Genomic DNA, 22,274 nt, shown 5'->3' on the forward strand with positions numbered 1-22,274 from the left:
GCGCAGCGGTGGCGCTGTTTCCGGAAGTGTCCACCGTAGTCTGTTCCGTGGCTGCCTCCGACACTGGGTCGCTGCTATTTGCTGCAGAACTCTGCGCGTGGACGGTCGTAGGCCAAGACGGGGCCAGGTTCCGTCTGCGCCGCAGGATGGAGATAATCCGGAGCAGTGCGTGTCTGCCGTGCATTCCTGCTCCCCTTTTCCCCAAGTCCACCCAGCGTGCTGGGCCCAGACCTCGTGTGCTTGGTGGGGCCTGGGGCACCCAGGGCTGGGCTTTACATCTTCTGAAGCCGGTGCTGCTGGAGGGACTTGTTCAATGAAACGGACATCCTTGGGACCCTTGCCTTTCTCTTCCCCGCTGACCTGCTTGCGCCTATTCCTTTTCAGTCATGCCTACTTCGGGGCTTGACTCTAATGTCAGGCCACCCCTGGAGGATCCTTAGGGACTTGTTCTCCGCCCCGCGCTCCTCTGGACCCTTCCCCCATCTCCCTTTACTTGGTGGGCAGGAAGGGCAGACCACCTGTTCTGAGCCCTTTCTTGGTTTCTTGCAGATTTTAAGGTTAATCTTCATAAAGTGTATCAGGCCATAGAGGAGGCTGATTTCTTCGCCATCGACGGGGAGTTTTCAGGTATCACTCCCTTGAAAGCTCCAGGCTTATAGCTTGTATAGCTCCTTCACTTCCGAATTGTAACCCTGCTGGTTAGTAAAAGCCGGGGAGAGATGTGGTGGGTTTGTGATTGGTCTGTCTGTGAGATTTGTGGATAGAGATTATGGTGGGTTTTGCTGCTGCTTAAGATTTCGGTGTATTTGGTTAAAAAACATGGGTTTAGGTTGAGGCTTTTTTTGTGTGTTCAAATACACCTAACCAAGTTTATCATTTCAAAATTGTATGTGTAGTGTGTATTGTGAGCATGTCTGTGTGTAAGTGGAGGCCAGAGGTTGATTTGAGTTATCTTCCTCTTCCTCTCCATCTTATCTTAAAATAAGTTTTATTGCGTTCAAAATAAATTTTCAACAGTCTCTTGTTTTACCTAGAGCTAGCCATTTCAGTTAGAATCTATCTGGGTTACAGGTGTGTGTTGCTGTGCCCCGCGTGGAGGACCAAATTCAGGTCTTCTTGTTTGCATGACAAGCACTTTACCCTTTGAGTCATTTCCCCAGTCCAATTTCAGTTGTTTTTAAGTAGTTTTGCAATTTGGTGCCATTAATTACAGAGTTGTTGCTATGCAGCCAGTACCATCCATTTCTGGAATGCTTTTTATCTTAAACAGATAAATTACTCATGGAATTATTCCATGACCTTCTTTAGCCTCTGTCAGCCATCTTTTGTCTTTGATTGTGACCACTCTAGACACATAATGTAAGTGAAAACTTATAGTATTTTGTGACTGACCAGGGCTGTACTTAGATGGCAAATAAGGATATTAGTTGATACTTTAGTGGAAATCTTTATTGCTTAGCTCAGTAGATACATGTGTGCATGTATGTGTGTTTGTGTGGTGTGTAAGTGTACACACACATGTGCATGAATGGAGGCTAGAGTTCAACACTGAATGCTTTCCTCAATCAAACTCGACTCTGTTTTTTGAGACAGTGCTTCTCACTGAACCTGGAATCCACTGATTCAACCAGATTGACTGGTTGGCCAATGTGGCCCAGAGAGCCAATTATCTCTGCCTCCTCAGTCCTGCAGCTGTTTGCATGGATTCTGCAAGCTGATTACTGATTGAGCCATATTTCCAGCTCCTAACTATTATTTTTCTGTGAATGTAGGAATCCAACCTAGGCCTGCCCAGGTGCAAGGCAAGCAAACACTTCCACCAGTGAACTATACTCACAGCACAAATTAATATTAATTTTGAAAGAATGTGATGTAGACACTTTGAATTAATTTTAAGTAATAGGAATATGAATATATACTGAATGGAGATTGACACTGTAGTATTTGACAGTTTAATACTAGCATTTATTAATGAGCCCAATCCTTATGTTTTATGATCTAGGAATCAGCGATGGACCCTCAGTCACAGCATTAACAAGTGGTTTTGACACCCCAGAAGAGAGATATCGGAAGCTTAAAAAGGCAAGTGGACATGTTCAAAAGTCTTTGTCATGTGGATCCTTCTGCTGTTGAATTATAGAGAGGTGGAATCATGAAGTTTACCTTTGCGTGCTCTCTAAGTGAGGTACATCTCAAATCCAGCCACAAAGTAACATTTTAGTGATTTATTAAAAACAGCAAAAATTATTGTTAGCTGAAAACATTCTGGGGAAGGGCTATCTTTTTAATATTAATTTGATATGTAGGAAATAGATATGATGTAGTTGAAAGAATCAGTACTGGCTTAGGACTCGCTCACTCCTAACCACCAAGTTCTCAGTACAAGGGAGATTTATTTTGCCCCAGAGGAGAAAAGGACAGGGAATACGAGATAAAGACAGGAGATAGAGGGTGAGGAAAAAGAGGAAGGGCAAAAGGGAGAGGGAACAGGGATATTTGTCCTGGAGGGACCAAGCACTGCCTCTGGATAGAGAGCAGATGGACATGGCCCATAGGCAAATGGCAGTTTATAAAGATAAAAGGGGAAACCCCATGTTAAGATGAGGTGTTTAGTTTTATTTGGGCATGTTAATTTGGCGAGCCTTTGGCTTTTGATTGCTGGACTTCAATTCTTTGATAGTTGGACCTTGGTAGTCAGCACCAAGAGGAAGAGGTGGCCAAATAAGGGAATAGACCTTGGGGGCTAGCTTTAGGATGTAATCTAATGGTTTTTAGCAAGGCAGAGGGAATGGGGGAGGAGGGCAGGGCCTGCCAGACTCATGTTTGCCATGCTTGAGCTGGCTAGAGACCCTTCAGTGGATGCTGTAGTAATTTGGAAATAGGCCTGATAATATCCCCTGGGGGTGATAGATGGGCCCTTAATTGGGAACAGAATTAAGAACTGTGTATAAGTGGATACATTTCCTGTTATGTCTCCTTAGTCTGTTCTAGTCAGAAGTATTCAGCTGAAGTTATGCTGAGTGGTTCAGAAAGCTCAGATTGAGAACATTTGCTCACTTCAGACATGTGGCTCTCTTGTGACTGATGTTTTATTTCCCTTTTCCAGCATTCCATGGACTTTTTGCTGTTTCAATTTGGCCTTTGTGCTTTTAAGTATGACCACACAGATTCCAAGTACGTTTTCTTAATAGGTGGTAGGAATCCCTGGGTTATCTCCTGATGCCACTCTCTAAGTGTTCTTTTCTCTTATTTTCCCAGGCATGTAACGAAGTCATTTAACTTCTATGTTTTCCCCAAGCCTTTCAGTAGGTCCTCACCTGATGTCAAGTTTGTTTGCCAGGTTAGTAGTGGAACTGCACATTTTTCCTTTTGTGAATTGTTCTTGGGGTGGAGTGGAAATGTAGAATTGTTTTTAGATTTAGGTGTTGAGGCTGGAGCTGTGGGTCAGTTAGTAGAATGCTAGCCCAGCATGAATGATACCCTGTGTTCCATCTCAGCACCATATAATGGCATATTCCTGTGATTCAGCCTTGGGAGGGAGGTATAAGAATCATGAATTAAGAATCACCCTTGGCAACACAGTGAATTTGAGGGCAGTCTGACTATATGAGACCCTGTCTCAAAACAGAAAACAATCCCCCCCCAAACAAAACAAAACAAAACCAAATAACAAGATTTAAGCTTTGTGTAAATTATCTCACTTCTCTGACCTTCATTTTTAGGTTTTTAAATTAATGACATTGTTATCTTTTTATTTCAGAATATTATAAGAAGTAGGCTATAAAGATAGGTAGATGGAAATTAGATCGTGAACTTTAATATTTATGAAGCTGAGTTGGGGAACATAACATTGTAGTGGTGCTTATTTGGAACTTCTGTCTTTCTCTGGGTTGAGTCCTATATCAGGACCCACTTCTCCTTATGTCATTGTCTTTGTTCTTTCCTTAGGGTGGAATTTTAGTTTCTGAAAGAGTCAAACTTTTTTTTTGAGACAGGGCTTCTCTATGTAATCCTGTACTGGAACTCTGTAAATCAGGCTGACCTCCAACTCCCATAACTCCACCTGCCCCTACCTTCCAGTGCTAGGATTAAAGGTGTGTACCACCACTGCCCACCACCCAGCTAAGAGTCAAACTTAAGCGTGGGTACTTTCTCATAACTCACCAGTTAGGAAACAAGGTGGAAAAGACTACATTTTCCTTTCAAGGAAAGGAGAGCGCAGAGATTCAGGGAAACTTTCCCTGGACTCTTGTGGTAGCTGGTTCGGCAGACACTGCATCCATAAAGTCTTGGTTATTTGTTGTCACGGATAAGGAAAGTGAACATGTGAGTGTACAATAGAAGGAGAGGGTCCGCTGCTTCTCCCCTGTAAGCCTGCATTCTAGCTTCTCTCTCTATAGTAATGTGAGTTCATCTTAATCTTTTCCTATTTTTGCCATGAAAGTGGTACTGCAGCTGTGGAAATACAGAGGATAGACTCCTGAGCACTTTCTAAAGTAACAAAAGATAAGGTCTGGGAATATAGCTTAGTAGGTAGAATGCTTCCCTGGTGTGCACAAATCCCTGGATTTGACTCCCGGTATTTGCATAAACTGAGTATGGTGCTATATACCCATAATCCCAGAACTAGGGAGGTAGGGAAGGCTGATCAGAAGTTCAGGGTCATCCTTGGCTACACAGCAAATTTTGAGGCCAGCTCATGTATGGACTTCTGTACATGCATATGGGTGCACTCATGCTTACTCTACTGCACTCCTGTAGGCCAGAGGACAACCTGACCTGTGGGGGTCTATTCTTTTTCTGCCACATACGTCCTAGGGATTGAACTCAGGGCTTTAGACTTGTTAATCAGACCTACTGAGCCATCTCCCTGACCCAATTTCTGGGCTTTAGTCTGGAAGGCAAAGGAACAGGCAGAGGAAGGTTTAGCCTTGATGTGAGCTTGTAAATCTATGGACAAGGTGAATGTGTGTTTGAAACAAGGGCACCTGGCCTAGGCAGGCCTCATCTAGTTGTACAGATGAGGGTGGTTGTGAACTTCTGGTTCTCCTGCCTCTGTCTGCTTCCCAAGTGCTGGTGTTGTGGTTGTGAACCATTGCACCTGGTTTTATGTAGTGCTAGAGATGTGTCCCCAGGGCCATGCATGCTAAAGACACTCCACCAGCCGAGTGTCTTTAGCCCTGTAGAGTGGGTCTGTTTCTTTACTTTTTCCTGTTTTCTATTTTTATTACAGAATACTTAGGGTTGAATGTTTGTTAAGAACAGAGGACTAGTTGGATGTGGTGGCACTAGCCTTTAATCCCAGCACAATAATACTAGCACTTTGAGGCAAAGACAGATAGATCTCAGAGTTTGAAGTCAGCCTGGTCTAAATGGGGAGTTTTGGGCCAGCCAGAGCTGCATAGTGAGACCCTGTCTCTAAAACAAAACATAACAAAACAGAACAAATAACCTGATTTAGATGGCCAGGCATAATGGCACATACCTGTAATTCTAGGATCTCATTCATGATAGGTAAACACTTTATAAACCAAGCTACTGCTCTGGCCCTAAAGATTTTTTTTTGGGGGGGGGGTCATTGTTGTTTGCTTGTTTTATTTAAAAGTGTATAGTACAGGCTCTGGGGAGATGGCTGAGTGGGGGATCTCAATTCTGATCCTTAGAACCAATGGAAAATCAGGCATGCCAGCCATAATCTGTAATCACAGGGCTGCATGTTGAGACAGGTGGGCTTTTAGTGGATGTGCTTGCTGGTAAGGATTCAACGAGAGATCATGTCTCAAAAATTAAGGTGGAGGAAAATACTCATTGTTGACTTCAGGCCTCCACACATGGCTGTATGGGTGAGTTGAGTGCACCTGTGTACACGTGTATACAGCACATACAGTGAGGTTTTTATATACACACAGCAAAGTAGAGAATGATACGAAGATAAGAGACATGCATAGGCACGTATACCATTTTCCACATACTGCACAATTGTGTTCCACACACACACATATACACACACATCTGTAGAGTAGCATTTTACGAAGGAGTTAGGTGCTAGATTCTGAATAGATTTAAATTATGTCACAATCCCTCTGAAAGAGTTCCCACCCTTGCTGGGCACAGTGGTGTGTGCTTGTAATCCCAGCACTCAGAAGGTAGAGGCAGGTGAATCTCTGTGAGTTCAGCCTGTTCTACAAAGCGAGTCTAGGACAGCCAAGGCTACACAGAGAAGCCCTGTCTTGAAAAATAAAACAAAACAAAAAAGAGTTTCCACCCTTAAATCATATGGTACCTGAAGGCAAAACAACTTACTGTTTCCTTGAAATATACCTAACACTGAGCTGCTAGTTAAGATATAGAGGAGTAGGCTGCAGAATGTTATAGAGCCCAGGATTGTGTGGCAGAGAGAAACAACGACAGTTTAATGCTTTTTGTTTTCTTTTCCTCCATCCTCCACCTTCTTTTCCTCTATGTGTTTTCTGAGACTTGGTCCCGTATTGACCTGGCTGACTTCAAAATTACTACATAGCCAGGAATGACCTTGAACTTTTCCTTTTCTTGCTAGATGTGTGTCACAAATCTGCCTTTCTCCTTAATAAATGGTAAAATAATTGTGTGCATATTTCTAGAATAAATGTCATTGTGATTTATTTACCAGTAAGTGGTTGATTTGTCTACCTATTTTATATGCCTATGCCTGGAGTTGTATGAAATTCCTTGGGTGAGAAGGGGTTTCTAGTGGAAAAAGTTCAAGCAGCCTTGGTTTGGCACTTGGTAGACAAACTGCCTATCCAGGTCTCTCTAAGTCTGTCTGCAGAAGTGGAGTGTTTACATGAATATATAAGACTTTAGGAAAACAGAGGAAATCACAGCAGCTGCAGTATTGTTTTCCTCTTTCATTGTTTTGAGGAAGGGAGGGCTTCATGATTTGGCTAAACTTATATACAATCTCTAAAATTATTTACTCAGCTTTAATAAATCTACTTGCATAATCCAGCTTCTTCTAGGTGCAGGATACATTGGCTTAGTCAAATTTGCTTAGTTAGGGGTTTTGTTCTCTGGATCTTGAACATTAAGAACATCCAACTGGCCAGGCGTAGTTGGGCACACCTGTAATCCCAATACTTGCGAAATAGAGGTAGGCAGACCTTGAGCTTGAAGCCAGCCTCATCTACAAAGCAAGTATGGGACAGCAAAGGCTACACAGAGAAACCCTGTCTTGAAAAATAACAAACAAACAAAAAACCCACCACCACCACCAACAAAAAAATTCAACTGGCCAGGTCTTGTGGCACAGGCCTGTCATCCCAGCTACTTAGGATGCTGAGGCAGTTAGGAACAAGAGCTCAAGCCATCCACGGGCTACAGAGTGAGTTCAAAGCTGTCTTGGACAACTCAGGAAGACTCTGTCTGAAAACAAACCACAAAAGCAAAATGCTGAGGCTACAGCTTCATGGTAGAGCACTTTCATGGCATGTATGCAACCCACTCCAGCACCCACTTCTCAGAAATAAAACCAAGAACCCACAGAGAAAGAACATTTAGAATTGGAATTGTAGCTCATTTGGTAGAGTGCTCACCTAGAATAAATGAAGCTTTGGAGTCCATCCACAGTACCTGTAGACTGGGAATGGTTGTACATAGCTGTAGTTTCAGCTCTCAGGAAGCAGGAGGATTAGGAAGTTCAAGGTCATTTTCAGTTACCTAAGTGAATTCTAGCTAGCCTGAGATATATGAGGCTATGTCTCAAAACAAACAAACAAACAAACAAACACAAACAAAAACAAAAACAAAAACACAAACCAATATGAGACAAAAGAAAACTATCCAATTTGATTTTGGGCCTTCAGGGCTGGTAAAATGGCTGAAGGGGTAAAAGTGCTTGCTCTGAATTCAATCCCTGGAACTCACCTAAAAGTGGGAGGAGAGAATCAACTCTACAGGTTGTCCTCTGACCTCTATGTGTGCATGTCATCCCAGCACCACCATCTTCGACACACACACACACACACACACACACACACACACACACACACACACACTACGACTAATGGTAAAATATGGGCCTTCTGTATTGTTTTTTGTAGATAATGGCTTACATAGCTTCAGCCTTAGAGCTTTTATGAATGTACTTTACTTCTGTTTACATCCTCATAGTCAGTATAGTAGCAAGAGAGCAGGAGCCTCCTGCTACTGCGGAATTATCTGTCCACTCAGTGGATTTTTAACAAATATTATAAAACGAAGAGTGTTTTATAAAGCTACTAAGGGGAAGAGCCATGGTGTTTTAAGTAAAAGAATCATCGTGGCAGCTATGGCTAAAGATCCTGTCTTCTGATGTTTGGTCTGCTGCTTTCTTGGTAGTTTGTCATGGTTATTTCTCTGCTATCCTGACACTTAACTCAAGTCTCACTGACATGTGTGTTGTCTGTTTCAGAGCTCCAGCATTGACTTCCTAGCGAGCCAAGGATTTGACTTTAATAAAGTGTTTTGCAGTGGTAAGACTGTCTATTTCACTTAGCTTTGTGATTGATAAACCTTTGGAATCCTTCAGAAGTAAATCTCATTTTGCTTGAGAATTACCTTTTTTTTTTTTTTAAAGACTTTATTTTATTAATTTACAATTTAATATGTAGAGCAGGCTGGTCTCAGATTTGCTATGTAGTTACAAGGGTGACCTTAATTTTTTTTTTTCCCTGTTTTGAGACAGTGATAGGTTTCCTGCGTGGCACTGATGTAGCAGATGACAAGCTCATCCAGCTTGTCAGCGGGTGCTTGGACTCCAAACTCCACTCCTCATGCCTTTACTGCGGGCATTTCACTGACTGGGCTATGTCTCTGAACCTCTATTTTAATTTTTTATTGAAAACATTTTTGCATTTATGTATTAAAGTCATTTTGCATTTATGTGTTATGTCTGTGTGTGCCAGTTGCATGTGAGCACCTACAGAGCTCAGAAGAGGATGTTGGATACTCTGCAGCTGGAGGTAGAGGTGGTTGTGAGCTGTCTGATGTGGCTTCTGGGAATTGAACCCAGGTCGTCTGCAAGAGCAGCAAATGCTCTGAACTGCTTCAGTGCCGCCCTCTATTTCATTGATTCTGAGCTGAGCAGGAGAGGAGATAGTATTTCATTGGGTGGTAATGAAGCATCTTAAACTCTGACTTGATTAAGGCTAGTTTGTTCTACCTGTGTAGGATTTAGTCACTTCTGTGTCCAAATGTGGGAACATTTTCCAGTTTCTGTCAGTGTGACAGGTTCATGTAATATTTAACACTGTATTCTGATCTTTGGGTCACAGTACTCCCTTACCCATTACTGTATGTCTTAAAATTAAAGAGAGGGGTCTCACAGAGGAGACGTGGTCTGTATAGATGGCGTAATTGTAATTGCTCATCTATGGGGATATGGGACTAGACAGCATGCTAAGGAAGGACATGGTTTCGTCCTGTCCTGTCCTCACTGCACAGCATGAGACCCTTTCTCAGGGCAGTAACTGTTGACTGTTTGTAGAATGGTGGTACTGGAGTATTGGGTAGTAGGACATAGTAGAATGATTTTTCTTTCCCTTATGTTTGAGAGTGAAGGTGGTAGGGATTGTTAAATCAGTGGGAGAACACTTGCTATCGTATGTGAGACCAGGTCTCATCCTTAGTATTGCAAAAACAAAAAACAAACAAACAAACAAACAAAAAAAAAAAAAGAAAGAAAGAAAGAAAAGGAAGAAAAAGGAAGAAAAAGAATATTTAGGGATTAGACATGATTGTGGCTGCCTGTAATTCCAGTAGTTGGGAAGCTACCCAGTTCAGTACCAGCCTTGGCTTTATAGCAAGAGGCCTCAAAAACAGAAGATCTGGAATAACTCTCCTGTGTGGAGTTCTTCTTGGGGCTGTCACAGGCTCTGTGACTTCCAGGCATTTTCCAGAAGCTTGAGCTCTGCTTGGCATTGCTGCTTGGCATCCAGCCCTTCTCTTTGGTCAGGGTGACCTCAACATCTACCAAGATGATCAGAAATGCCCAGTTTTGTGCATTTTTTGAGGCAGTCATACTAACTTGATTGCTTTTCTTGTCAATTAACTATAGCATCCATAGGATTCTTTTATGTTTTCCCTCCCAGAGAGTTTCCTCCCTGGCTCTGCATATCTTCCCTACTTGCTTGGGTTTGCTCTCACAGTGGTCTTTTCTGCCCATCTGATCAGAAGGTCCTTTTGCTCTGTTTATTCCTTCCTGTTCACATTCATAAATGCTCAACACAGCATCAGTGCCATAGTTATTGAAAGAGTGACTGAATGCATGAGTAAGCGTATTTCATGATCACTTACCTTCTCTATTGTGTTTTTTTCAATATAGTTAAAATATGGTCTGTGTCTTATGTGTATGATAGATTTTTTGTTAGCTAAAAGCGCTCAGGGAGGCAGAGGCAGGTGGATCTCTGAGTTCAAGGCCAGCCTGGTCTACAAAGTGAGTCCTGGACAGCCAAGGCTACACAGAGAAACTCTGTCTTGAAAACAAAAAACCGGGGCTGGAGAGATGGCTCAGAGGTTAAGCTGTGCTTCCAGAGGTCCTAAGTTCAATTCCCAGCACCCACATGGTGGCCCATGACCATCTATAATGAGATCTGGTGTCCAGGCAGAACAGTGTATACATAATAAATAAATCTTTAAAAACAAACAAACAAACAAACAAAACCCAAAAACCACCCAACCAAAAAAGTTTTGTATATAACCAGGTGAAATGATACATGCCTTTAATCCTGTCACTTGGGAAACATAGGCAGGCAGATCTCTGAATTTGAGGACAGCCTTGTCTACACAGTGAGTTCCAAAACAATCAGACCTACAGAGTGGGACCCTGTCTCAAAAGACAAAAACAAACAAACAAAAATAATTTTGTGTAAGGGCTGGACACATGGCTCAGAAGTTGAGAGGTTGCTGCTCTTCCAGAGGGCTGGAGTTGAATTCTCACCATCCACATCTGGTGACTCACTGTTGCCTGTTATTCCAGTTCAAGGGATCTAGCGCCCTCTTCTGATCTCTGCAGGCACTTGTACACAAGACACATACATGTACATATAAGTAAAAGTAAAATTTGAAAAAGAATGTTGTGTGTGAAATTGTTATTTCTTTTAATTTATTCCTTTAAAAATTATGTGTAGGAATTCCATATCTGAATCAGGAAGAAGAAAGACAGCTGAGAGAGCAATTTGATGAAAAACGTTCTCAGGCCAATGGGGCAGGAGCTCAGGCAAAATGTCCTGTGACAATTCCGGAGGATCAGAGGAAGTTTATTGATCAAGTAATGTAAGTTCCTAAAAGGACATCATCAGTGCACTGGGCACAGACTGGGGGCTGTCTTACCTGGGGTAGTACGTGCAGGGTGCCTAAGCAGGTATGATATGAGAGGCAGGCTTTAACTGTGGCCTACTGAAGAATGTCGGTCTCACACATCTACTTGTGTTTTACATGCACAGGTATAAACAAGTTGATGTGAGAGGCATTATTTGATTGTGGCAGGATTTCTTTCTTTCATACCAACTTGTACTTCAAATTCAAAGGTATTCACACAGGTGTAAATGTGAGTTGCAGGCTTTAATTGTGGCATATCTAAATCTGGACAATAACTATAAGTTGTATCATATTTGGACCTGTCCCATGCTACTGGGAGGGTCTTAGCATGTGTGCAGAGCTGCCTGGAGCAAACCTTCCCAGAATGTTGCTCCATTATATACTTGTTTCTCGCAGTGAAGATTCTGACAAGCAGATATCCACTAGGAGTAGTATCTAGTCTTGTATATATGCTCCCAGTTTAATAGCTTATTAGAAGAGTCAAAAATGCTATTACTAGTATTGATGAATTCCTAATGTACTTACAGTTTTGTGCATGTATAAGCGGTATATACATACACATATGTATGGGTGCGTGCATGAGGAGGTTAGAGGAGGGGGTTGGGTATCTTGCATCTCTCTTTGCTTTATTACTTTGAGGCAAGATTTCTCATTGAGCCTGGAGCTTGAATATTTTGGCTTGGCTGGCAGTTAATGCTCTTTCTGCATCTGTACTGCTCGCCCCAGCACTGGGGTCATGGCTGTATGTTAAGCCATGCAGACTTGTGTTGGTACTAGGATCTGCAATCACCCTCATGGTTATGACTCTTAGCTAATCTCTGCAGCTCTAAAATTGATGAATTGTTTGAGAAATTGTTACAAGTTTGCTAGAAACCAATAATTTCATATAAAGCTTATGTCAAAATATACCCATTTTCTTTGGCTGTGATTATCTTTTTGATTTGCACAGAATGTGTGGAAAGATGACCTGTAAGCATAAGAAATATGTTCATGGGGCTGAGAAGGTAGCTTAGTTGGTAGAATGCTTGCCTATAATACACAAAGCCTAGGGTTTGGTCCCTGGTACTGCATGAATTTGGTATAATGGTTCACAGCACTCCTGGCACTCAGCAGTTGGGAGGTGGAAGCAGGAGGATCAGAAGGTCAAGCTATCTACACACACATAAAATAAAATTTATTAAATAAAATAATACACAGCAAGTCTGAGATATGTGAGACTGTCTAAAAAAAAAAAAGTAAAAAAACTAGATTGTGTGTCTGTGTGTCTGTGCGTATGGGTGTGAGTGTGTTCTAGAGATGGAAGTCAGGCCTTTGTTCAATATTAGACAGCTGCTCTGCCACTGCCCCCGACCCCAGCCCTTATTTACATTGCTTTTAAATGTTACTATTGCTGGCTGTTTTGAGACAATCATTGTTCTGATGACTTCATTCTTCAAGGCACTGATGGTCATTGTCTGACTCTTCCTCAGAGAGAAGATAGAGGATTTCCTACAAAGCGAAGAAAAGAAGAGCCTGGATCTAGAGCCATGTACTGGGTTAGTTTTTTGCTGCAAGTGACTTGTCTTTCTACCTCAGAAATGCCTGTGTGTATTGTCCATAGTTGTCTGTTCTAATGAGGGCTCTAGATTAACTCTTAACTAGATCTTTCCCAACCACTGATTGATCACTTAGTGTTCACTCTTAATAGTCCAAGTGAATTCCTTTTCTTTTGTTTTCTAGGTTCCAAAGAAAACTTATTTACCAGACTTTGAGTTGGAAGTAAGTAGAATTAAATTAGAATTAGAAGTAGAATTTGAATTAGATATGAGAGTGTTCTCAAGGACAGGGTTTAATAAACAAAGTATAATCTTTGGACCTATTGCTCTTTTGAAATTTTCAGTTATGGGTGATTTGACCCTATCACGTCCCTGTCCCTAGTCTGTTAGTTCTTTGTTTTGTTCGTTTTTCAAGACAGGGTTTCTCTGTGTAGTCTTGGTTGTTTTGGAAGTTGCTTCATAGACCAGGCTGGCCTTGAATTCACAGAGGTCTTCTTTTCTCTGCCTCCCAAGTGCTGGGAGGTAATGCTTTTTAAACAAGACAGGGTAGGGCTGTAGCCTGGCTTGTCAGAATCCTTACATCTGTCTCTGTGTGCTCCCAACATCCCTCTCCTCTTTGGACTGTAAGCACCCAGGCAAACTGCAGCCTAGCAGCTCCTACCCATCCCTTTGTGCATCCTATGAAGTCTACAGAGACTTTTACCACTTCACTTACAAAGTAGGCATTAGGAAGCAAGATGGCTTCTGCGGCATTGTGGTTTCAGTGTATTATGAAAGGCTGAGCATTTTAGAAAGTGCAAAAACCCTAAAACAAAAAGACAAAAAACAAAAAAAAAACCCTAAAACATTTACACAAAATTGACAACATTCCTATGCATTTGAGAGAAGAAGCAGGGAAACAGCAGCTGAGGTGTTGTAAGGAGGCTTATTTGTAGTGGTGAGTGTCCCATTTTAGTAAAACTTTTAGTGTATAGCCATGTGGTTTCTTGTTGAATTCTTTGGGTTTTTATAGTCATTGAGTTGTGTCCTGATGTGAACTTTTCCTTCTTTTGTTTAGGTATCCCAAAGGCATTCACGTTGAGACATTGGAGACTGACAAGGTAACTAAGAGTTCTTCAGTGCTCACAGTCAACTAACACAGTGATTTGCTGAGGTGTTGATGGTTTTCGCCTTTGCCCTGGCTCCCAGGAGCTGTCACCTGTCCTCTCTGAACCTGATTTTCCTCATTTGTATAGTGGGGCTAAGGATGATTTTCTTAAGCTAATGTTGCTTACAGGTTTTAAGATTTTTCAAAAATTTTAAAGTATTTAGAAGATTTAAAAAATTTTATTTTATGTGTATGTAGTATGTATACCATATGCCCATGGAAGTCCGAAAAAAATTGGAGTTACAGGTGTTTGTGGGCCACCATGAAGGTTAGGGAATTGAATTCAGGTCCTCTGCAAGAGCAGACAGTGCTCTTAATTACTGAGCCATTTCCCCAATTCCACTGACAGTTTTTTTTTTAATGAGAATTCAGGCCAGGAGTAGTGGCCTGAAGGTACTTGCCTTTAATCCCAGTGCTCAGAAGCCAGTAAATCTCTGTGAGTTCCAGGCTAGCTATGTAGAGAAACCTATCTCAAACAAAACAACAACAGCAAATCAACCGAATAAAAAAATGATTTAGTGGATAAGTAGAAATGAACTTTTTTCCATCTGTAATCTTTTTTCTTTTTAAGTTAAAGACTTCTTTTTGTTTTTGTGAATGTGTGTTTTGCTTGTATGTATGTCTGTGTGCCATATGTGTACAGTGTCCCCAGAAGCCAGAAAAGGGCAATGTATTGCCTGGGACTAGAGCTATAGACAGTTGTTAGCTGCCGTGTGGAGCTGGTAATAAAGCTTGGGTCCTTTGGAAGAGCAGCTAGTACCCTTAACTGTTGAGCCATCTCTCCAGCCCCTCTTTTTCTCTTAAAATTTGTGCTTCCCTGCACGTGCCCCCCCCCCCCCCCACGCGCACACTTGAGCTCATGTATGCATGTGTTGGTGTGTTTGTTGGGAATGTGGGTATGTGGAGATCAGAGGACAACTTGTGAGAGTCAGTTCAGGTTTGTCATTAGGTGCCTCTGACAAACCATGTCTCTGTCCCTTGCAGTGTTCTTAATACATATAAACTATAGTTTATGAAAAAGAAGACTTTAGTAATCCAAGGTTTTTTTCCTCGTGTTCATAAGATGTGGATGCTTTACTTATTTAAAACTAATTGTTTAGAATTTCAAAAGTGACATATACAAAGTGCTCATTATACAAAGTCTTATTTGCACAGTCTGTAGCTGATTTCAACTGACATTTGTTAGTTTGTATTCTTAAAATGTAAGTGTCGTGGACATGCAGTTGCAGAGGAAGCTGTATACCCACTCAGCTTGGCATCATTTCAGGATAGTTCCCATTGTGCTTGCCTATGCTTTGGCTTATAACTTTTGGTTATTTTCTTTTTAGCTCATTGAGATGGTCTTACTATGTAGCTGAGGCTGCTCTTTAACTCACTATGTAGCCTAATACATCAGAGTTACCATTCAGAGTTATAATCACAGCACTTTGTAGGGTAAGGGGTCCAGATGTTTCCATAAAACTGCATGTTTGCTTTGTCTTTAGAAAGAGAGACACATAGTTATCAGCAAAGTGGATGAGGAGGAACGCAAAAGAAGGGAGCAGGAGAAGTATGCAAAGGAGCAGGTACGCACGTGCATTTTATTTCTTATGAGTAAGAGAAGAAAGTATAGATAGGATTAATTTCTTTCAATGTATTTCTGGAATACAGTTATTGGATTCAGTTTAGCCAGCAGATAATTGGTAGTTAAAGTTAGTTAATTTTGATTTGTGTTGTTTTTTTTAAAGGCCAGTAGGGTTTTAGACGGCAGTTCCTGATTCTCTCTCCCCAGCATTCCCAATTGCTGGGATTACAGCCATGCACTCCCTTGTCTACCTGGAGTTGTTATGTAGTTGGAAGTCACCTTGATTGACTTGGAAATAACACATCCTGCAGCTAGGTATGGTGGTGCATGCCTCTCATCCCAGTGCTTGGACTTGGAAGGTAGAGGCATATGGTCAGGAGCTCAAGCCCAGCATGAGCTACATGTAATCCTGACTATGAAAATAAACCAATAATCCTGCGCCAATATATGAAGTGATGGCTAAATTCTGAGAGCTATTAATTGGGTGAACAATGAGTAATTTAACACTTGCTTATTCTTTCTAAAACCGAAAAGTATGTAGATTATTTTATCTTTATTTTTTTTTTAAGGATTAATACTATTTTTTAAAGATTTGCTTTTATTATTTTTATTTGTGTGCATGTGTGTGTTTTGTGTGTGTCTTTGTGAGTGAATGCCATATCTGCCCAGGTGTCTTCAGAGGCCAGAGGAGGGCATGGGAGCCCCTGAAGCTGCAGGTAAAGGCATTTGTGAGCTACCTAATGTGAGTGCTGGGAACCAAACACAGGTCCTTTGGAAGAGCAGCAGGTTCTCTTAACCCCTGAGCCATTTCTCCAAATCAAAAAATATATTTTGTTTTTATGTGTGTGTATTTCTACGTGTGTACATATGTGTACATGAGTGCATACCCCCTTGGAAATCAGAAGGCTGTGATATCCTGTGGAACTGGAGTTTCAGGTGGTTGTGGGCGCTAGAATGGAACCTGGGTTCCCTGAAAGAGGAGTAACACTCTTAACTGTGGAGGTATTTTCTGTAGGTCCCTAGATACTCATTTTATATGCAATTAGGGATTAGTGTTACAAATCCTGTGACACTAAAGCTATCCCACTTGATGTAAAGTTTTATTCTGGGGGAGGTTCAGGCTTTAGTTTATTCAAATAAGGAATGCAATGTGCCTTTGTAGGTTATATGTCTATATCTATATACATATATACCTTTTAAAAAACTTTCTTATCTATTAGTGTGTGTGTGTGTGTGTGTGTGAGAGAGAGAGAGAGAGAGAGAGAGGCTCATGAGTCCAAGGACACACACATGGAGGTCAGTGGAAAGCTTTGAGGAGTTAGTTGGTTCTTTTCTTCAGCCTTTACAGGGTTCTCAGATTGTGAGACTTTTGTGGCAAGTGCCTTTACCCACTGAACCCTCTTGCCAGCTCTAGTGTTTTTAATTTAGTTCTTTTATTTAGGAGGAACTGAACGATGCTGTGGGCTTTTCAAGAGTCATCCATGCCATTGCTAATTCGGTAAGTCATCCACATTTTGGTTTTGTTTCTAGTGAAATGGCTAAATACAATATTTAAAACAAACTGTCTAACTGCTATTGCAAATTGGTCACTTGGTTACTTTTGGAATGTTTACTTTATCTGGAGGAAGAAGTTGGTAACATGGGCTGCTGCTGTGCAGTGCACCAGGTCAGATATTTTCACTGCTGAATTTTAGCCAAACCAGTCTTCAGAAAGACTTGCTTGTAGAAATACAGTGGAGGATCACCCTGTCTTCTGATCTTGATAGCTGTATGAAACTAATACTCATTAGTCTGAAAATGAGAATCAGAAGTCAAGGAGCAAGTAGAGGAATCCAGAGGATAAGTTGACTTCCTCTACAGGACTGTAGTTAAATTCTGAAATACATCTGTAATAATTTTAGTAACAGAAAAGCTTTAAAGCTGTGCTGGCTGATTGTGTAAATGTGCTTGAGAATTCTAAGGTTGACATCTTTCCTTGGTCCTCTCTGAAAGGCACCCACCTTTTTCATGGGTAAACCAGGTGGTGCCCTTGTTGAATAGTGCATCACCTGGATCTAAGACTTTCTTTGCCTTGGATAGCTGGGTATGGGGAGGAGTTGTCTTGTCCCTTAGATGCTTGACCATTAAGACCTTCTTAGAGTTCTGTCTGTCTGTCTGTCAACGTGGCAGTGGAGTGGAGGTACACTATGTGCTCTTTTGAAGATAACACAAATGACAGTGCCTCCTAAAAAGTTCATTAGCTTCGAGGAAGGCTTGTTACTGAAGTACATTTAAACTGTACTGAACACAAAATTGTGTGATCCTGGCTAGGAGGAGAAGGGATGAGTCTCTTCAGCTGCTGCTAAGGTCGCAAGTACCCAGAAAAAAACAGGTTCTGGCCACACATGGCACTGTGGGTACATTTAGCCAGCATGCTGAGAAGTAAGGAGCTTCAGTCTTGATCCACATTTGTTCTCCTTGTACACAAGGAGATGTGCATTTCTATTTGCTTAACTATGCATACTCTGAAAAAATATAGAAGAATTAATAATACCTTTGGATACCTAGGGTATCTGGGCAGATCTGAGAATTGGGAAAATGACAAAGATCTCTCCAAAACACTCAGTTTAATAAAGGGATCTAAATAAAACTATGTTTCCACCAGGTATTATGGTGCATGCCTGTAATCCCAGCAGAGGCACAGGCAGGCAGATCCCTGTGAGCTCAAGGCCAGCCTGGTCTACAAAAAGAGTCCAGGGCAGCCAAGGCTACACAGAGAAAACAAACAAACAAACAAACAAACAACAGAAAACCAACTATGTTTCCATAGATCTATAGGAAAATAAAAAGTTACATATCTTACAAATTAAGGTATTTCTTATATTAATTTCTTTTTGAATTTTGTTCTTTGAAAAAATATTTCTATGTTTAGTCCTGGTTGTCCTGGAGCTCACTCTGTAGATCAGGCTGGCTTTGAACTCAGATCTGCCTGTCTTTGCCTCCCAAGTGCTGGGATAAAAGGCCAGTGCCACCACTGCCCAGCTTAATTTTTTATCAGTATCAATAAGCTTTATGAAGCCAGTAGATCCATCCATGCACTCATCCACCTACCCATCCATCCACCCATCCATCCATCCATCCATCCATCTATCCATCCATCCATCTATCTGTAGGATTGAGGGTTGAACCCAGTACTCTCTAATTTTTTTTTTAATTAAACAGTTTTTTATGTTTATGGGTGTTTTGTATGCATGTGTCTGTGTAGACTTGTGAGTGTAGCTGCTTATAGAGTCCAGAAAAGTATGTCAGATCTCTTGGAGCTGGATTTATAGGTGGTTTTTAGCTTCCCGATGTGGATACTGGGAACTGAATTTGAGTTCCTTACAAGAATAGTATGCCCCCTGAGGGAGGAGCAGCCTTGCTAGGCCACAGAAGAGGACATTGCAGCCAGTCCTGAAGAGACCTGATAAGCTAGGGTCAGATGGAAGGGGAGGAGGTCCTTCCCTATTAGTGGACTTGGAAAGGGGCGGAGAGAAGATGAAGGAGGGAATGAGGGAGGGGGCTACGGCTGGGATACAAAGTAAATAACCTGTGATTAATATAAAAAAAATAAATATATTTAAAAAAAAGAATAGTATGTACTTTTTTTTTTTGAGACAGGTTTTCTCTGTATAGCCCTGGCTGTCCTGGCTCACTCTAGACCAGCTGGCTTTGAACTCATAGAGATCTGCCTGTCTCTGCCTCCCTAAGTTCTGGGATGAACTTATCCAGCTTAGTATGTACTGTTAACCACTGAGATATCTCTGTAGCTGCCCTCCAACCTCTCTTAAATATTTATATTACACTGAATCATTATCCAGTCACTGTAGATCTGTGTTATTTTTAGGCTAATGAATGTCAGTTTCATATATCTATAAATATTTTTGTGCTGCTGAGATTTAACCTTAGGATCTTGCAGTTACTGGGCAAAACCTCTGCTAACTCAGCTATATCTCTAGCCTCTCTTTCTGTCTCTGCCTCTGCCTCTGTGTGTGTGCGTGCGTGAGTGCATGGATGCTTGTGCCTGTGGAGGCTAGAGGATAGTTTCTTGAGTCACATCTCTCCTTCCATGTGTTGGTTCCAGGGATGGAGCCTCAGCTTCTGATTTTACACTCATATAAAAGTTTCAGGGATTCTGTAGACTTTCCATGCTTTCTTTGAACAACTGTTCCTAATCCTGCATTGCTGTTACATGGCTACTGGAGCAGGACATGTACATTGGTATAGTATGAGGGAAGTAAACTAAAACTGTAATTTGAATTTCAGGGGCTTCTCAGCTAAGTCTCTTCACAATTCTGTTCAGGACTGCTTATATTTGCTTATTATCACTCCTTGCTTTTATAGACTTTGATAGTTTTTCTTTGTCTCTACAAATTGATGGTGTTGATGAATTTTCAGTGTTTTTGTTAAATGTCCCCCAACTGGGATTTCTTGTTTCATGTTTAGAACTAGGATGCTCTGTTTTGGCAAGAATACTACAGAAATGGTATTTATGATGTTGACCTTAGTCATGGATTGCTGAGGTGTTGTCTGCTGGATTGTTGCTCTGAGAAGTTATTGTTTTTCCTTTGGAGCTGGTAAATACCTTTGGGGAGCAGGCTGTGCTGTTGCGCTTCTGTTATCTCAGCACTTGAGAGGCAGAGGCAGGAAGATCCGGAGTTGGGAGACTAGTGTACAAAGCTTGTTAACAAATCACAAAAATAAAAAACAAACAACCTAGTTTTGTTGTTGTTTGTTTGTTTTTGAGACAGAGACTTATTAGAGTGTTGCATCCTGTTCACTTAACTTCTCAAGTGCTAGGATTACAGGCACCCACTACCATGGCTGGCTATAACCTAGTAATTTTGTTACTCAGTTTGGAATGCTTTTTATTGGTGATTATTTTGTTTAGCTCTTAAGCCCTTTGAGTAAGCATCCTGTCCCTTTGCTGGGAGCATCTCCTAGTGTCATGGTGTATTTCTCTCGGCTAACTCTGGAAACAGTGACTTTTTTTTAAACTTTATGTGTGTTAGTATGAAGGTGTCAGGTCCCTTAGAATTGGCATTACAGACAGTTGGAGCCGCCATGTGGGTGCTGGGAATTTAACCGGGTCATTTGGAAGAACAGACAGTGGTCTTAACCACTGAGCCATCTCTCCAGCCCTCTTCTTCTTTTTTAAAGATTTATTTATTTATTTATATGTATATGAGTGCTCTATATGCATTTACACCTCCAAGCCAGAAGAGGGCATCAGATCAAATTATAGCTTGTTGTGAGCCACCATGTAGTTGCTAAGGATTGAACTTGAGACCTCTGGAAGAGCAGACCATGTTCTTTATCACTAAGCCATGTCTCCAACCCCTTACAGTGACTTCTAAGGAGCTCTGGTTCCTGGGGAATGGAGCTTTGTTTGTTTGGGTTTTTTTTTTCTTTTCTTTCTTTCTTTCTTTTTCTTTTTCTTTTCTTTTTTTTTTTTTGCTAGTGAAATTAAATACTTTATTTCAATGCAAAAGTTACAAAATCCGAATTTCTTTTTTTTTTTTTTTTTTTGGAAATTCATCCTGATTGGTTTTTTGTTTGTTTGTTTGTTTTTCAAGAAAGGGTTTCCCTGTGTATGTAGTTCTTGTTGTTCTGGAGCCCACTTCTAGAACAGGCTAGCCTCACTCGAGGTTAAAGGCATGCACTACTACCGCCTAGCCTGGAACATTTTTGTTAAATCTGTGTCTATATGCCACTCACAGGAGGGCGCCTGCAGAAATAGAAGAGAGCATCCTCAGATGTCCTTTCAGGCGGGGTCACAGGTGGTTGTGAGCCACCCAGCATGGGTGCTAGGAACAAAACACAGGTCCTCTGAAAGAGCAGTAAGTGCTCTTAACTATTAGTCCATCCCTGCAGTGAAGTTTGAAACCAAGATCTAGCCTTCGGTTCCTCCTTTGCTGTTCTGGCTCTAAATGTCACTGGACAGTGTGAATATACACACAGCTCTATGGTAGTTTGAATGAGAATGGTCCTCATAGGCTCATAGATTTCAGTGCTTAGTCACAAGGGAGTAAGAGTAGCACTATTTGAAAGGATTAGGAGGTGTGGCCTTGTGAGAGGAAGTGTGTCACTGGGGTTAGGCTTTCAAAAGCCCATGCCAAGCTCTGCCTTCAGATCAGGATGTGGTTCTAATCAACAGCTCCAGCGCCTTACATGCCACCATGCTCCCTGCCGTGATGATAATGGACTAACCCTCTGAAACTCTAAGCAAGTCTCAGATGCTTTCCTGTAAGAAGAGTTGCTGTGGTCATGGTGTCTCTTCACAGCAATAGAACACTGACCAAGACAGTTGTTGACATCTGGCATCTTTCTTCTTCAGTTGCTTGCCATCCACTTGACTTATCTTGATCCTCATGGATTAGGCTGACTAACAATCCCTTCCCAGTGTTTGGATTGTAGAACTGTGTGCCACTATTCTGGGGATCCAAACTCAGGTCCTCATGTTCATGTGGCCAACCACTTTACTGGTTGAGTTGCTTCTTGAGCCCATGAGCAGTGTAGTGCTGACCAGACTCCAGCCTTTTATGCAGCTCTTGTAGTCTTTGGCTTCATAGTGTCTAGTCAAGATGCTTTTCCCAAGTCTTTTTTTCCAGCTTCTCGTGCATTTTGATTGGAATCTGCCACAGTAATTGGCATTTTAACATTGCATTGGGACTAA

General features: G+C 41.5%; 1 protein-coding gene across 1 annotated transcript in view; it reads left to right on the forward strand.

The window, feature by feature from the left end:
- Parn (poly(A)-specific ribonuclease) overlaps positions 1–22,274 on the forward strand; it is a 149,666-nt gene continuing 127,392 nt past the window's right edge. Inside the window, exons 1-12 of the mRNA XM_055597779.1 lie at positions 1–165; positions 550–627; positions 2,003–2,082; positions 3,107–3,174; positions 3,259–3,340; positions 8,429–8,489; positions 11,145–11,289; positions 12,804–12,869; positions 13,054–13,092; positions 13,927–13,969; positions 15,501–15,581; positions 17,022–17,078. Coding sequence (XP_055453754.1) covers positions 147–165; positions 550–627; positions 2,003–2,082; positions 3,107–3,174; positions 3,259–3,340; positions 8,429–8,489; positions 11,145–11,289; positions 12,804–12,869; positions 13,054–13,092; positions 13,927–13,969; positions 15,501–15,581; positions 17,022–17,078 — 819 coding nt within the window. The 5' untranslated portion in view covers positions 1–146. The remainder of the gene's footprint in view (positions 166–549; positions 628–2,002; positions 2,083–3,106; positions 3,175–3,258; positions 3,341–8,428; positions 8,490–11,144; positions 11,290–12,803; positions 12,870–13,053; positions 13,093–13,926; positions 13,970–15,500; positions 15,582–17,021; positions 17,079–22,274) is intronic.

Source organism: Psammomys obesus, unplaced genomic scaffold (genome assembly GCF_907164565.1).
Source record: "Psammomys obesus unplaced genomic scaffold, mPsaObe1.curated_primary_1811, whole genome shotgun sequence".
NCBI classification, from domain to species: Eukaryota; Metazoa; Chordata; class Mammalia; order Rodentia; family Muridae; genus Psammomys; species Psammomys obesus.